Source organism: Trachurus trachurus (assembly GCF_905171665.1).
Source record: "Trachurus trachurus genome assembly, chromosome: 6".
Lineage (NCBI taxonomy): Eukaryota > Metazoa > Chordata > Actinopteri > Carangiformes > Carangidae > Trachurus > Trachurus trachurus.
In genome coordinates this window covers 25079496-25097455 of record NC_139897.1, presented here as the reverse complement: position 1 = coordinate 25097455, position 17960 = coordinate 25079496, and the positions used below count along the sequence as shown (strand labels likewise).

The following is a 17960-nucleotide window of genomic DNA, read 5'->3' as shown; positions in this document are numbered from 1 at the left end:
TCTTTTGTTTGTCTAATTTATAATTCATTTTTTCTGTATTATTTCGCTGCTCCGATTTATGTTGAATTAAAATGCCTAATATATTGTATCCTTATTTGTTACTGTTTGGTGTTGTATTGTTTTGTTTGCCTTCATGAATCCCCTAAATGTTTTTGCACTTTTACAGGCCTACTGAACGTAATTTTTCACCTGTATTATTATCCTCATTGAGAGTATGTATTTTTCAATTGCTCAATAAAAAAGAAAAGAAAAAAGAAAGAACTGTTAAAATCGATAGCTATTCTTTCTGATTTCTGTCTCTCTCTCTCTGTTTCTCTCTTTTTTTATAGGTTCTGCATCTAAGGATGTCCGCCTCCCAAGAGAAGCAGATGGAAAGTACCAAACAATGGACAACCACTACTGGAAACCCAGTTTTCTCCTGCATGTTGTCTCCGGTGTTTAAAGGTGAACTGCCGACGCAGTGGGCAAAGACAAAGCAGCATCCCCTGTACAGGACCACTGCCAGCGAATATGGCCGTCGCCCTCCAACCGATGAAACCTTGCCGTGTACTTTCCACCCTAAATCACAGAGGTTCACCAAGGAGGAGGCCAAGTTTGGGCAGTATCGTAACAGCTCCTTTAATACAGCGCTGGATCGAAGCAGAGTGTATGACTGTCCCAACCTGCAGCACACTGTTTAAATGCAGAGTTGTTTGACTTCATGGAAAACATGTTCATCCCTGACTGTATGCAATACATGTTTGTTGTAGTCTGTCTCATTTGTTACATTGCATATTGTGGCCTTGTGGCCCAGAGATGATCGAGATTGATCACATTTGTTATTATTTCACAGAGAAGAACACTTTCATACTGTTAATAAATGTTCATTGACATTCAGTCAAGTGTTTCTCAAAGCCTTTGTCAGTCACTCAATGGCTCAATGCAGATTCACCAGAGAAAACTAAGAAACTGAATCTCTGCATCACATTATTCTGTATTTCATCGGTATAACACATCAGCACATTCCTCCTCTGCTGTCAAAACCTGATGAAAACATTGTGTTTTAAAACATCTTGTGACTGTTGATTGCGTTCAAGTCCTCTGGGACAGTCCAGCTTCAGGGTAGATCTAGTTGCCCTTTAGTGTAATTTGGCAAACTTTATGCTTTATACCACATTTTAGTTTCATAAAATGTCGACGTTGTGAGTTGTTGATTTTTATTTTTCTCACTATCTCTCTGTCATATAGAGTGGCATGCAACAGTTTGGGCACCCCTGGTTAACATTTCTGCAGTTAAATAAGTGGAAGAAGAAATTATCTCCAAAAGGCATAAAATTAAACTGGACATAGGCCTACTCTTTTGCAATATTCAGACTATTGGCCTACTTTTGGTTTCTACAATTTTTATGCTTTGGCAACATAGTCTTTGTGACATAAAGCAAATTGAATTGAACTGAATTGAGAGAGAGAGAGGGTTTTTGTTTCATAATATGTGATCATCTGTACTAAACATCCTCCTCCTCCTCCTCCTCCTCCTCCTCCTCCTCCTCCGCATCCACACCAGTTAATGACGTCGAGCCTTTTAACGTTAGCTGTTGCTGCGGCTACGGAAGTTAGCACGCATTAGCATCAGGCAGCAGCGGCTAACGGCGGCGTCGCGTCGCGTCTCGGGTAAAATGTGTACGAGGTCCCCAGCTAACTAACGTCATGTGAATGTGATGATGTTATTGACTTCAAACAAAGGTGTGTTTCCGGATATACGCGGCTTCATATAACCGTACGTTTATTTATTTATACTTCGCCAGTGTTTTGTGTCACACGTTTTTAGTTCACGGCTAGTCATGTTAGCTTGTAACTTGTGGCTTCGTTTTTAACAGTGGTTGAATCAGAGGAGCTAACCGGGCTATCAGCTAACGTAGGCTGTTGTTTTTTTTTCTTCAAGTTGTAGTATCGTATGTATGTATTTCTGATAAAATGAAAATACTGTAATATGTTACTGAAATGATACATGCGAGTTTATGAGACTTGGTTTTCATTTAGAAGTACTAATGTTCAATGTCTTGTCTGGTGGGTGGCTAGATTTTTTTTTTTAGCCAGCTAACCGAGTGATGAGTCTTGTTTGTCAACAATACAAAACGACTCCCAAGTTTTGGTATATAAACAACACCGTAAATTTCACACAGTGTCATTTTCTATTGAAAGAGCTCAGCTGAGGAGTAAATCAACAAGGTATCGCGTTGTAGCTACTTTGTTTGGGATAAACTAAGTAGCTACAACAACATTTATTGCCCGTCCTGGGTGAGGGATCCCTCCTCTGTTGCTCACCCTGAGGTTTCTCCATTGTTTTCCCTGTTAAAAGGGTTTTCTTGGGAGTTTTTCCTCAGTCGATGTGAGGGTCTAAGGGCGGAGGATGTTGTCATGAAGCTGTGTAAAGCCTTATGAGACAAACTGTTAGTAAAAACGGGCTATACACATAAAATTGCCTTGCTTTGCCATTACTGAAATGATACATGCAAGTTTATTAGACTTGTTTTGTTTTATTTAGCAGTACTAAATGTTCATTGTCTTGTCTGATGGGTGGCTAGATTTTTAGCCAGCTAACTGAGAGAGTCATGTTTGTCAACAATACAAAATGACTCTTAGTTTTGGTATATTAACACACTGTAATTTTCACACACACAGTAATTTTCTATTTAAAGAGCTCAGCTGAAGAGTAAAACAACAAGGCATGGCGTTGTAGATGAACAGTTTTAACAACAGTTAGTTGTATTTTTTTTGTCTAGTTTTCAGTATTTGATCACATGTATTGCTGAGCACAACAACTAGAGCAGATTATTATCAGCTGATTACTGATATCAGCTTTAATACTGGACGCAAGGGGCGAAGTTTAATTGTTGTTGTTGTTGTTTTTGCTTGTGTTGCCTCTACAGCTGTGCAGCTGGACCCGGATCGTGTGCTGTCTATGATGCTCAGAGCTTTTCTCGTTGCATCACCTGACCCCTCCTGGTTCATTTAAAAAGAAAAAAAGAAGAAGAAGAAGAAGAAGCCATATAAAGTTATTGCTCCCACACACACCCGGTTCCACATCTGTGCTTTGGCCACACAGTATGATCGTTTACTCTGACCCCACCCGGCCCACTGGGGCAAGAGTCCCCCGAAACCAAGCTCTCCCAATGATATGATAGTAGCCGCCTGGATCACTTACTGTGCCTGCAGGAGCCTCGCAAGGGTTCTGCTCTTCCCTTCCTCCGCAAACTCCCTCCCTTCATTCTGGGAGACCCTCGCCAGCGTGGTCTCCAGCACTGGAACAATGGGGAACAGCTGCGTGTGCCGGGAGGACAGTGACTTGGAGGACCATCACCACGGGTCGACGAGGGCGACCCGGGGGCAAGCGAGGCGGGTGGATCACGGTACAAGTGTAGTCGCCGACGCCGGAGAGGCTCGCAGCAGCCGGCCCAGGGACCCGGTCAGGCCGCCGCGGCGAGGGCGAGGGCCGCACGAGCCGAGACGGAAGAAGCAGAATGTGGACGGCCTGGTGCTGGACACGCTGGCTGTCATCAGGACACTTGTAGACAAGTAAGTCTAGTCATGTCATTAATAATTTAAGGGCTGAGGAGTGACCGGAGAGTCAGAGAGTCAGAGTGGTCTGCACAGTTTTGAAATTCATATTCTAAACTTTGCCTGCTGTGAAATGAATCCTGACAGTGTCTCAGTTAATTAAAACTTCATGAACCAGGGTTATGTGGACATATTGCAAAGTGACTTAAGACCTTCTGTCTGTTAAAAGTGTCAGTCATTTTAAAAATATTGTCATTTACAAGTAGATATTTCCACATTCGAAGTACAAGTACTGTAGCAGCAGTGCCCTGTGTACTAGTGCATTCAGTAGGTGTGTTGTCTGGGAATATTTGAGCCGTCTAATCTCGACTCTTGAGTCCTTTTTAATTTCATTGACTGAGTTATACGTCAATTAGAGCAAGAGGGGAATCAAATGCCACAATCACACACTCCACATTAGCTGCCCTTGAAACTCAAACTCCTCTTGGCTTGGCGGCATCTGTCTGGTTGTCTCATTAAGAAATGTGTCCCTGCTCATTTCTCAGATAACTTTAGAGATAATACTGAGATGCACAACTGCAGATTATTCATGTAGTAATGACATAACATCACAAAACACCTGCCTAAAACATAGAAACGTAAAGGCTGTTGAAAGTAAAGGACACATTAGAGTAAAATCATTCTTTTAACAGCACTTTTCTATGATTAAATTGGGTAATTTCTTTGAAAATTCAACAGACTGAACCATTTTTCTCATTTAATATGGACGTGATAAGGACGGTGCTAATTACTGCAATCAGCTGCTGCAGGTTTTTGTTCCTGTGTCTGAATTCTTCAGAGATAACTTTGTGTCAGTCAGTTTTCTCGCCATGACTCGCTGCAATGGGTGCAGCATGTTGAAATGTGCTGCTTGCTTCAGTGCTGCTGATCCTCCTCCTCCTCCTCTTCCAGCCGTGACAAGCAACAGTAATAGCAGCAGCAGCAGCAGCAGCAACGACGCCGCTCAGTGAAGTAAATCCATCACAATTATATGCTTGCATTCCTATCTGTGGGATGACATTACCGTCCGTCCATAGCCATTACTGGAATAATGGAAACCCAAAGGCTGAGTCGCTTGTTTTCAGATGCACTGATCTCAGGGCTACAAACACTTGAGATCTGTATATTGTGGTTGAATGCTCTTAAGGTGAAGGACCACGTCCACTTGCACATAAACCAACGCACAAATCACTAAATGCAGGTCTTGAGTTTGTGATATTATCCATTACACTCCTAACCTACAGTAGGTTTAAAAAAAATCTTATTCTGTGTTTTATTTTATATTTCAGTGACCAAGAGCCTCCGTACTCCATGATCACTTTGCATGAGATGGCAGAGACAGGTAAGAAAAAAATAAAAATGCACATTCACATGCTGAGAACACACGCAAGCAGCATTTTATCTGCGTCAGCATTACATTTCCTTGTCTGAAGACGACAGAAAAAGGAGTATTAACACGTTAAGTTTGAACGTCAGAGGATGTTTGAACCATCAGTATTTTATTGCTGCTGTTTGGCATCTACATACCCACCCCCTTTATGACTGAGGGGCCACATTTTATATACGTATGAAGCCTATTTCATGGTCACATTGGCGCTTGCTAGTAGGTAGTTTGAGCCGAGTACAGTATCATGTGTCTTATAAACATTTAGGACGTCCCTCTCTCCAGTCATCAAGAGCTGTTTACATTGAAGTCTGTGGCGTCCTGAACCCAAAGATGACATTTGTGCTCTAACACTGCTATCTAGTGGGCACTTGGACAAGCACCCCCCATGAAAGGAATATGTGAATGATGGTATTGAAGTTTGATTTTTCTCAATAAGAAGCATCCTATACAAATGCAGATGTAATTACTGTCAATATTATTCGTATTAATAATTTAATTGTCAGTGTTCCTGATCTCAGTTCAGAGGTTGCTTCTCTGGAGATCTGCGGCGCCTTATTGGTGAAGTGGTAGCACCCAGATTTAAACGTCTTAATGCGGAAAATAAAAGAGTGAGAAAAAGGAGGCGAGGAAGCGCTGAGTGAAAAATGTAAAGGAGTGCTGAAAAACTGAAAGATTTGAAGAATACCAAGGCAGCTCTGTTTTGACAGAAAATAAAATGCCTTTATTATAATCATAGGGCCAGGTACACATATTAAAACAGGTATGGAAAGTATGGAATTTGATTTTATACATTTCCAGGTCTGTAAAAGTATGGAAAATGGAAACTATTGTATGGAAATATATTTATCTTAATGCTTATCTGGGTTTGGTCTTATGTGAAGTTATTTGGGTTCATTATTTTGCATGTGTTATTAGCTACAATCTCCTGACATTATTTGGTGACATAATGGCATACAAATTCAGAATAATGAAAACAAATCATGATTAATTGCATAATTTACTTAGATGATACGCATCTAATTACTCAAATGTCACAAATTATTTGAATTTTTTAAACCGAGCAGTCTGCAAATTAACCCCGTTAACAACCCTGTCAAAAGGTTAAAACAAAACAAACACGGTTTAGCTGAAATGAGCCTTCATCAAGGTTGAGGGAAATAAAATAAAAGGAAAACAAAAGGTTTGGACCAATTTGTATTCCCTTACTGTAACACCACCACCTGTCTGCTGCTGCTGCCTCAGCGTTTCTCCAACACACCCACCGACCGAGCTCAGGGGAACATGACACGACCTCGGACACGCACTCTTATGCCTTTGTTGGTTTGAGCAGTTGGACAGTAACTGATGAGTCTGATCCTTATTTGGGTTTTTGGTTTGTGTGTGTCTGTGTGTGTGTGTGCTTTCTTGAGCAATATGGTGACTGACGCTCTCATGCTGCGCGGGGGCGAGAGAGTGGTTGTTCTGTACGCTTATGTGATAGCTTGTGTTTTTTTTTGTTTTTTTTTGGGGGGGGGGGGCTTGTTTTTCATGCACATATGGCGTTTGATGCTCACATTGGTTGTTGTGGTGTTGTGTGGCTCGACAACAGCCAAGTCTGGTATTAGCTTGCAGATACTGAACCCTGAAGGCAGCCAAGCAGCAAGTCAGTCAGCCAAGCCAGTCACTTTCAGTTTGACATGTGCTATCGTGTTACATTATTCATCAGCAAGTTCTCCACTGATAGCGTCACAGACAGAGTGTTTGTTACTGACTCATCTAATGGACAGGAAATTGATGGGCTTTTTTTTTTTTTTTTTTGCATTTGAGCTGCGTCCAACACTCATGATACAAATTTCAACAGAATTATATTTGAGGTGCCTGGTTTCATTAAGACTAACCACCATGGGAATTGTTCCTTTTTTTTTTTTTTTAAATCATGAAGAAAACACCCAGAGAATAGAAACATCTGTCTGAAGATGAATACACTGTAAAAACAACAACATGTTGTGGAGATGCAGAGGCAATCTGACATAAAGAAGAGACACGTTTGATTGATTCAAGACTCAACAAAAATCTGTCATCGTTTCACTTCACAATAAAGTGAAAATAAAAATCACCATCTCTAATGAATATGCAAAATCTGCCTGTATAATCTCATTATAATGCTTTTTTTTGCATGTCTGAAGTTGCAGGCATCTTTTAACCAGTGTTGATGATACATACACATCAGACTAGTATTAATACACAGTCCCGGCATTGGGTTCATTAGGATGCAGTGGCTTACTACACGTAAAATAGTAATAATGGCTTTAAGACACCTGTTAAAGAGATAATTGTGTGTATGTAACGTTACGATACAGAGTTGTTTTCAAGATAAATTCATGCAAAACCGCTGATGCACGTTACCATCCGGGGCAGATTTTCAGCAAGCAGTCTCTGCATTTACCTATAAAACAACTCTGTCTCATAACGTTCTGTTATTATCTCATAGCGTGGTGAATGTGCAGGTCACAACTTGTCCACCAGAGCGTTTTGGAGTTGTTGGATTGTGTATTTGATGAGTTTGATGAGAGAAACCAAGAAATTTCATTAGCCTCCGTAGCGTAGCTCTGAGCAGCTCACGGCTCTGCTCCGCCGTTCTAAAAATAGCTTGCACCGACAATTAAAGGTAACGAACCTACTGCTAAAACTATAGGGATTATGGCAATGGGCCAATTTGCCAAAATGTTGAAATATCCCTTTAACAAAAGACACTGGAGGATGATCTGGCTTCACACTTTATTATTCTGCTGTAGAATAAATGAAAAAAATGGTTCTGGCTTGTTTACATTTCTTTACACCCATCCTAATTATCTTGGATGCCACTGAGCCCAGGATGTTTTATGGTTGGTTTGATACGTTTGCACTCAGATATGAGCAAAATGGTGAATTCCAAGCAAAGAAAACTCCCAAAAAGCTCGAAAAGACGTCATTGCATGATTCAAACCCCATCAAAACTTGCCATTATTTACAGTGTGTAGGTTGTCGGATGTTCTTGTTTTCTGTGGCGAGACAGAGTCTTTCTATTACAGTTGTGAGTCATAGCATTTATAGGAACGGTCACATGAATTTAGACATTTGAAAGTAAAATCAAACCTTTTTTCCCTCTTTCCTCTCTCTTTAGATGATGGTTGGCTGGAGGTCGTCCAGTCACTGATTCGAGTGATCCCGTTGGACGATCCGCTTGGCCCTGCAGTGATCACCCTTCTGTTGGATGAGTGTCCCTTACCCACCAAGGTTTGTGTCTTTTTGTATTTGTTTAATGTGTTGCATTTAGGTGAGATTCATTTTCTCCAGAGTGTATGTGGGTGCATCCGTGCACTTGGCTTTATTACCTGGTTATTATGACCTGATCTATCCATAATAATGAGATATTTTGACTCTCCATCTTTCCCTTTTCTGACTTTTGGATTGTTTCATAGAAGCTGTGTGTCTGTGAGATTTTGTTTGAGTAACTGTTCCGTGTCCTCTCTCTCTCTCTCTCTCTCTCTGCAGGATGCTCTCCAGAAACTCTCTGACATGTTGAGCCTGAGTTCGGCCGTAGCGCAGCAGGACGCTCTGAACCCTGCGAAACACAGAAACACCACGGCCGTTCTGGGATGCCTGGCAGAGAAACTGGCTGGTACGGTCGCTCTTTGATTACATACACACACATATATTCCCGATCACAAACATATTTACAGCTCTGGGAACCACTTCAAAACTTTCTCGATAACATCAGATTATAAAAACCATTGCTGCGATTAAAAGTTTGGGTGATTCCAACAATGTTTATTTCTGATCTCTTCCAAAGTAAAACAAAAAAATTAGCTTGTGTTGTTAAAAAATGAATTTGAACTTGTTTTCTTTGCATTATTTGAGGTCTGAAAACACCAGTTTTGACTAGTTTCTTCAATTTTCTGCAAATAAATCCTCTAAATGACAATATTTTTATTTCAAATTTGGGAGAAATGTCGTCAGAAGTTTATAGAATCAAACAAAAAGTTTTCATTTTACTCTCACACACACACATACCTACACCTAACAGTAATAACCATAGAAACTGATCATTTTGAAGTGGTGTCTTCATTTTTCCCCAGAGCTGTATATTGTATGAAGTTTACGTGTCTCTGAGGTTTACTAACTTTATCGTCATCATGACAGGACCAGCCAGTATCGGACTATTGAGCCCAGGAACCCTCGAGTACCTTCTAGAAAGCCTGGTGAGTGAAAACACACACACACACACACACACACACACACACACACACACACACACACACACACACACACACACACACACACACACACACACACACACACACACACACACACACACACACACACACACACACACACACACACACACACACACACACACACACAACCAATTGAAGCGGTCGTTATTCAGCACATTAAGTTTGAAATAAAGTCCACACACTGACGACTGTTTCTCTCCTCAGAGCTCGGAGGCCCATCCCACTGTCATGCTGTTTGCTCTCATCGCTCTGGAGAAGTTCTCCCAGACCAGTAGGTTCACTCCAAGTTTTCACCTAAAACCATTTCAAAATAAAGGTTAAAGGGATACTTCACCCAAAATCAATAATTCACCAATTTTCTACTCACCGTCATGCCAAGGAAGGGTTCGGAGAACTTTCGGAGTCATCAAAACGCTTTAGGAGTTCCAGGGGGGGTCCGGCTGGCAATGGATTTTCATGTAATGGCGGTGGATAGAGTTCACTTTTGAATCGTCCAAAACACACACTATGAAACATCCAGATACCTCCATACTGCTCGTCTGTACTGACCCAAGTGTCCTGAAGCCGCCACATGAAGAAGTTGTTGGAAAAAATGAAAGTGATCTCTGTTTTTATCCTTGTTGTAGTAGTAGCTCCCAGTGGCTCTGTTGATGTTTGTGCACATGTACGAGATTTGCTGCGAGATGTTTGTTCGTCGTTGTAAACCATTGGATGTTTGATGAGCTACTGCTACAACAAGGCTAAAAACAGAGATCAAATACATTTCTTCTGAACAACTTTTTCATGTGGCGGCTGGAACTCCAAAAGTGTTTTGATGACTCTGAAAGTTCTCCAAGACAAGAGTAGAAAATTGGTGAATTATCGATTTTGGGTGAAGTATCCCTTTAATGAAGAGACAAAATGAACACAATGAGTGATTGATCCTAACACTTTCTGTCAGGCTGAAGTTGTTTTGCTTGTGTTTGTGTGTTTTATTTAATCGTTCTTCCTCACACGCGCCTCTTCTCGCCCTCAGGTGAGAACAAACTGACGGTGTCCGAGTCTTGTATCAGCAATCGACTCGGTGTCCTGGAGTCGTGGGCGGAGCATCCCGACTACCTGAAGAGGCAGGTTGGATTCTGTTCACAGTGGAGCCTTGACAACCTGTGTGAGTAGCAGCAGCAGCCCTGTGTTTTACTTTTATTTTATTTTTTATTTTTTTAAACATTAAGTATTTGTTTGAGTCGAAGAAGAAATAAATGTATACGATATTTGCTCTGTCCAGTTCTTAAGGACGGTCGTCAGTTCACCTACGAGAAGGTCAACCTCACTAATATCAACGCCATGCTCAACAGCAACGATGTCAGCGAGTACCTCAAGATCTCTCCCACTGGACTAGAGGTCAGTCTGTGTGTAGTTTATAAAAAACAGCCACATTCATGTTTTTAATCTTTATGCACTTAGTGAAAAATTGGTAACTGGACCATAAAATTATGATGTGCAGTGCAATAATTTTGGATTTTTGTGTAATTTTTAAGTGGGGACACTACAAGTGAATAGAGTAAAAAAATTTAACTAACAGATATCACCATGAAACTTCTCAAGTTTATCACTTACATTAAGACAAATATTTTTTGTATTACAAGTTTTGTCAAATTTTATGTTTAAGTATGTAAATGAGGCAATATCTAATGAAAAATGCACTAATTTACATACATTTCCAGAACCTAAAATCTGAACAATGGATAAAGCCCCTTTCAAAATTCATGTTTTATCTTGTTAACATATTAGAGTCAGAAGTTTTTACAGAGGGGATTTTGGATATCTCTTTTTATCACTCTGTAAATGAGAAAATACTGTCACCAGCCCTAAAAAAAAAAAAAAAATGTCGCCATGTTTTTAGGAATAAAATGTTGTATAAATCAGACTTTGAATGACATATCAACAATCCCCTTTGTAAAAACCTTCATAATATAGACAGGAATAAAACTGGAAGGTTTAGTGCTGCTGAAGTGGAGATTTTCGCGATCAGAGTAAAAAGAGGAAAAACTAATTTTGTAAGTGTTCAACACGTGTTAAACAGCCACATTCATGTTTTTAATCTTCAGCCTAATGTGAATGATCTATAAAAAGTCGGATGAATGTTTCCCTCCTTTTCAGGCTCGGTGCGACGCCTCGTCCTTTGAGAGCGTGCGTTGTACTTTCTGTGTGGATTCGGGCGTCTGGTACTACGAGGTGACCGTCATTACGTCGGGCGTGATGCAGATCGGATGGGCCACCAAGGACAGCAAGTTCCTCAACCATGTAATCCTCCTCCTCCTCCTCGGCGCGTTTACACTCTTCAACCTTTGCACGTTGTGGCTCTCTGCAAACATATACTTTAAATATGTCGTGTGTGTGTTTGTGTTGCAGGAGGGTTATGGAATAGGAGATGATGAATACTCATGTGCCTATGATGGCTGCAGGCAGCTCATCTGGTACAACGCTCGCAGTAAACCTCACTCTCACCCCTGCTGGAAAGAGGGTACGCACTAAACGCACATAAACACACTGTTATTACCGAGCAGCACTACTGTTGTTTTTCAATGTGTTAATCAAAGACGTTCTGTAATCGTTGCCACTTTGAACAGTAGGAGAGAGAAAGAGAGAGACACCACGCTTTTAAATGTCAGATTCATTTGTCTCCAAGTAGATATTGTTTTTCATGTTTTGTGATATCGGTGCCCACATGCCGCTGTCATCGCTCCAGCATTCACGCTCTGATTTACCTCCCACATGGACGGAGGGAGGGATAATGGTAATTATAGCAGGCCGGTGCTTTATTATTCTGCTTCTGCGTCTGTTTTTTTGTCCCGGTTTAGGAGATGCCATTGGCTTCCTGTTGGATCTCAGCAAGAAGCAAATGATCTTCTACCTGAACGGACATCAGCTGCCTCCAGAGAAACAGGTCTTCTCGTCAGCCACGTAAGTTCACACCATGACGCCAACCTTCCTGTCCCATCTTCTCTTAGAAGGAAAGGTAAAAGGACAATTCCAGGCAAATTCAACCTGGGGCTCTAGTTTCCTGATATTTTTTACGTCTAAAAGAACGAATCTGAAGATTTTCTTTTTGTTACGGTCCCTTGACATTCAAAACACATAGGCTGGAGCTAGACTGGTGCACAAACTAATACACACGAAAAGATTCAATTACAAAATTGCAAATATTAAAAAGCATACTACACAATAAATTCAATAAACACTCCCGCTCCTCGTCCATATTCATACACTTTAACAACCATTTCATTCATAACAACAATTGATCGTAGCCATCAACACATACAAACACAAACATTTACCTCACTTCGCCTCCCAAGGGCGTGAACTCTTTGATCCAACACGTATCAGCTCCACACTCACATCTCTTCTGGCAGTGGCTAAACAAACATCACAGTCGCCCAAGTTGCATTTACGTACACAATCGCGTCAGAACGATGTTGCATCAAACATACTTAGGTTACATACCATGTCACAGACAGTCACAGAACTACTGCATCACAGGAGACATTCAAAAGAAAATCTTCAGATTCATTCTTTTAGACCGAAAATATTAGGAAACTACAGCCCCAGATTGAATTTGCCTGGAATTGTCCTTTAACTTGAACTTTTTTTTCTCCCTCCATCTTCACCTACCGTCCCTGACAGGTCGGGTTTCTTCGCTGCCGCCAGCTTCATGTCGTACCAGCAGTGTGAGTTCAACTTTGGGGCCAAGCCTTTCCGTCACCCACCTTCTGTCAAGTTCAGCACCTTCAACGACTTTGCTTCGCTGCTGCCCAGTGAGAAGATCATCCTCCCCAGGTACAAAGTGACACAAACAGGCCCTTGAAATACTTTTCGTACTTTTTTGTGTCTATGGCCACTGTGTTGTCTAAAGCAGTAGACAACACGGTTTGGGAGGGGCCGTAGCAGGTAATGGCGTCGTCTCACTCCGCCGTCCTTTGACCGGTGAATCATTTGACATTATAAAAACATGACTCATCGTTTTCGGCTACATTAAAGCAGCAGCTCTTTAGACTTCTTGTAAATAGGAAGACTAAGTAGCGACTTTATTTAGAACAAACGGATGCATTGAAATCAACAGACTAATGCAGTGGGGTAGGTGCATCTCCTTTGTAGTCTAATGCTCTGCGATACCACAGACCTCTCTTGTTTATGTCTCTTCACTTTGAGGTTTGCAGCATCCACTGAGCTCCACCGACATCAAACAGTTCTATTAATGTTACTGATCATACTCGTCGTGTTTAATAAGATAAAATATTTGCCATCGTCAACACCTCTCTGGTGCAGTGTCAACAAAAACTGAATATTATAATCTTGACAAAGAAACAAATGGCCGTGTTGTTTGTACGGCATAAAAGGTGTCCACAGAAAAGTTACTGAACTTTAATCTGATGTATTTTTATGCAGATATCGAACTGAGCTTTATTAGTGAACAATTGGTAACTGGACCATAAAATTATGATGTGCAGTGCAAGAATTTGGGATTTTTGTGCAATTCTTAATTTACTCATGCATCAATGAATCTTTTAAAACAGTCATAGCATTATATGTAATAAAAACTAATTTGTATTAAAGGGATAGTTCAACATTTTGGCAAATTGGCCCATTGCCATAATCCCTATAGTCATAGCAGTAGGTCCGTTACCTTTATTTGTCAGTGCAAGCTATTTTTAGAACGACGGAGCAGTGCCGCGAGCTGCTCAGAGCTACGCTACGGAGGCTAATTGGATTTCTTGGTTTCCCTCATCAAACTCATCAAATACACAATCCAACAACTCCAAAACGCTCTGGTGGACAAGTTGTGACCTGCACATTCACCACACTATGAGATAATAACAGAACGTTACGAGATGGAGTTGTTTAAGAGGTAAATGCAGAGACTGCTTGCTGAAAAACTGACCCCAAAGGTAACGCGCATCAGCGGTTTTGCATGAATTTCCCTCTAAAACAACTCTGTCTGGCAACGTTCTGTTATTATCTCATAGCGTGGTGAATGTGCAGGTCACAACTTGTCCACCAGAACGTTTTGGAGTTGTTGGATTGTGTATTTGATGAGTTTGATGAGGGAAACCAAGAAATCCCATTAGTCTCCGTAGCGTAGCTCTGAGCAGCTCGCGGCTCTGCTCCGCCGTTCTAAAAATACCTTGCACCGACAATTCAAGATAACGAACCTACTGCTATGACTATAGGGATTATGGCAATGTTGAACTATCCCTTTAAAAGAAATCAAGCCAGTGTGATGTCTGTAAGTGTTCAACTACATGTGTACATTTTTACAGAACAAGAATATCATGCTGATCTGTGTGTCGTTGTTGTCTTGTTTTGTGTGTTTCCCAGACACCGGCGTCTGGCCTTACTAAAGCAGGTTAGCATCCGAGACAACTGCTGCACGCTGTGTTGTGACGTCATGGCTGACACGGAGCTGCGGCCCTGTGGACATGGGTACGTGTGCATCTGACAAATCTTATTAAAAGTCCATTTGTGACCCGTTCTATCAAAATGAGTCAGATGTCGCAACGTTCTATTTTTAGATAATCAGCTGATAACGTGGAAAACCCATAGAAAATAAAAACATTTTTATTTACCCTAATTTCAAAGCAATGACATTCAAAAACAATCTCCCAAAGTTTCACAGTCCAGATAATTGAGAAAAGGCATGTAAATGATGATTAAAGTTGACTTGCAACTTAAACCCTCCTATAGAGCGTTGCTTCGGTGCCAAACATGAAATATCTTCTGAACCGTTCATGATACAGACGAGCTGTAAACTGCATCTGAATCGCGGGATTCTCCGCTTTCCGACGGTCATTGAATGGTGGCTCTATGACAAGAAGGGACAGGTACAGAAACAGATGCTAAACGGACTAGCATCGACGCTAACAGAGCGTAGCATCGATGCTAAATCAAACGTAGCAACGATGCTAAACCGAACGTAGCAACAACACAATGCTTGCACATGTTTTACAAAACATCAAAACATGACAAGTTTTGAACCGTTTATGACTCTGACTAGGGTATCATTTTAAAGCTTATTTTCTAATCTTTCCATTGATACCAAAATCTCAACTTTGAAATTTGGGTCACTGTGACTCATTTTGATGGATCAGGTCACATTTTACAATCAAGACAATTCATTTTTTCTATGAATGCATAATAAAATCTTCTCCTGTGTTGTGTTTTTTCCCCCCCACGTCTTCTCACAGTGGTATGTGTATGGAGTGTGCCTTACAGTTAGAGACGTGCCCCCTGTGCCGCCAGGACATCCAGACCAGAGTCAGACTCATTGCACATGTCTCCTGACACACTCCCTGCCCCTACTCTAGTACGGAGAGACACACGAGCCCTACTGCCTCCTCCTCCTCCTCCTCCTCCTCCTCCTCCAATCCCCTCTCACCCAGCGGGGCTGCGAGGGCGCTGCCACCAAGCTGTGACGACGCCAGAACCGCCAGTTCTGGTCAGAAGAGGCGACGACGACGGAGGGGTGGAGAGAAGAAAGAGAGGAAATGAGAGGAGGGGAGAATCGAACCACAGCTTGCCCCCGAACCGCCCGCCCCACCGCTGCCCCAACCCAATCCCCTCCTTTCCCCTAAAGGAGCATTCCCTCATTTACTTACCTAGGTCTCCTCTTTTGTATCCTTCTGACAACTCACTGCAGGAGCTGGGCCAAGAATCATCAACTTTCTACAGACAGCGTTTTTTTTTTTTGTTTTTTTTCAGACAAAAAAGAGCAGATGTGAGGAGCAAAAAAAAAAAGAAACAAAAAAAAAGAAAAGAAGTGACCAGTTTCCAGACAAAACCAGCTTCTCATCATCTTCAAGCCCACATGCGTAGTAGAGTTATCAGACGTCCTCTCGCTGCGCTTTCAGCCCCAGAGGCTTCGACTATGTATACACACACACACACACACACACACACACACAAACACAAACACGTCTGCAGATCTGAAAGGGCTGGGTGGCTGAAAAAGAACACGGCCTTTCGTACAGTATTAAACTCAAGGTACAGATAAGTTTGAGTATGTATCACACTGTCATGTTTCAGGTTATAGATATTCGAAATTGTTGTTTTTTTGAGGTAGCATTTTCATTTTCTTTTCTCATGGTCGTACCCAAACCTGTCCTTCTGATCAGCTTCTCTTGTCCGTACCTATCGATCGATCGCCCCGGTCGGTTGGGGTTTGCCAATCCGAAAAGAAAAATAAAAGACGCCAGAGTTTTCTCTCGGCGTGAGAGAATTTGAATTTTTACAAAAGATACTAAACATAAAATCAGAAATTAAACAACAGAGAGAAATTCAACGACGATTATTGTTTCACAACCAGTAAGAAAGCGACATACTTGAATCTGTATAAGGACTTCACTGACTCTCAGCATGGCTGACCTCGCTGCTTTTTGTGCCGTATCTGTCGTCTTTTGCTCCAATGTTGATATTTCCTCAGTCTTAGTCACATCAGCAAATAAACACACACAGGGATTCGAATTGACATAAATTCATATTACAGTGCTCATGTTTGAGAGGCAGCACCACCCTCTGGAGTCTGTTCTGTGTTGCTTGATTGCAGCGGTGTAACTAAGTCTTAATTTTTTGTTTGTGATTACAAACACGTGCGTCTGTATCAAGACGTCGATTTTCAATCCGCAAGATGTGACTTAATTATGAAGTCTAACAGATTATGAACACTGATGTAGAAAACTTGGAACAGGTTTTGTTAATTGAAATTGTTTTATCAGAGGTAAATCAGTAAATTCTATAAAAACATGTGCGAAATGTTTACATGAATCGTCTTTACTACTCGGTTATCAGTTTACGAAATATCCCGAGTCTGTCTCTTTAAAATGTTGTAACTGTGGGGAAAATCCTCAATTTCAAATAAACAGAAAGAAAAACTACCCACCGCAGCACAGGGGCGTGACGTAGAGAAAAAAAAAAAGATGATTAAAAATGTTTGATTTGCTACAAATCAACGACATTCTTGGTGAGATTGATCGACTACAGTATTGATCCTGTCTAAACACGTTTGGAGAAGGCGCCAGATTGAAGGTGTTTCTTCCAGATGACGGGTTCTGACTAGGAAATGTGGTTTCCCACTGTGCTTTATATAACAGCACATCTCTCTGCTCTCATGTTGCCATTTCTCTGTCTTTCCCCCTACTGTACGTCTTCAACCATGTGTTTTCCACCTGTCTCTTTATCCTGTACTTGAAGTATCTCTGGGTTGACTGAATGATATTTATCTTTTTGGAAACAGGTGACAAAATGAACTTGAGGGAGGTCGAGAATCAAGAAAAATTCTATTTAGAAAAACAAAACAATGACACGTCAAATGAAAACAGAGAGTAATTATGATTTTCTTTTGGTCATACAGTTTGAAATAGTATGAAATAGTTCTTACTCCACCAAAATGCATGAACAAGGTCTGTAAAATCATTCAGCCTATACTGGAATAATTTATTAAAGACAACATGCATCTCTCAGTACAACAAATGACTGGTCTGTTGCCCATTTGTTACCTTGTATTTCTTGGAGCACCTTATACATTTAGGTGAGAGAAACTGTATGGTTGTCCCCTCAGTTGGAGATGAACTTTGCGATTGTAAAGAATAAGTTGTGAGGTGTATTTAAAAAAAACATCTATAAAGGAATTTTGCCCCAGAGTTCCCAAAGATGTGATTTATTGAAGAATTGTTGTTTCCTGGATTGTGATATTTGTAATAAATGTATGG

The 17960-nt window shown here is 41.1% G+C and overlaps 1 protein-coding gene across 2 annotated transcripts; it reads left to right on the top strand.

Moving 5' to 3' along the window:
• Positions 1-1602: 1602 nt before the first annotated feature.
• rspry1 (ring finger and SPRY domain containing 1) lies at positions 1603-17928 on the top strand. 2 transcript variants are annotated; one of them, XM_083974061.1, is made up of 15 exons: positions 1603-1722; positions 2910-3555; positions 4866-4918; positions 8106-8218; positions 8477-8603; positions 9125-9183; positions 9424-9490; positions 10235-10366; positions 10484-10599; positions 11359-11502; positions 11611-11722; positions 12060-12162; positions 12883-13035; positions 14575-14679; positions 15441-17928. In XM_083974061.1, exons 2-15 carry the CDS (start codon positions 3158-3160, stop codon positions 15535-15537), a joined length of 1779 nt encoding a protein of 592 aa, XP_083830187.1. In that variant the 5' UTR covers positions 1603-1722; positions 2910-3157; the 3' UTR covers positions 15538-17928. The 2 variants fall into 2 exon arrangements, with proteins under 2 accessions (XP_083830187.1, XP_083830188.1); XM_083974062.1 differs by having other exon boundaries at positions 1635-1756.
• The last annotated feature ends 32 nt before the right edge of the window (positions 17929-17960 follow it).

Bases quoted from the DNA above. Each gene is read 5' to 3' on its own strand.
- rspry1 (XM_083974061.1), top strand. From the start codon at position 3,158: ATGATAGTAGCCGCCTGGATCACTTACTGTGCCTGCAGGAGCCTCGCA. The intron at 8,219-8,476 runs GTTTGTGTCTTT...CTCTCTCTGCAG, and splicing joins AGTGTCCCTTACCCACCAAG to GATGCTCTCCAGAAACTCTC. The intron at 14,680-15,440 runs GTACGTGTGCAT...GTCTTCTCACAG, and splicing joins CTGCGGCCCTGTGGACATGG to TGGTATGTGTATGGAGTGTG.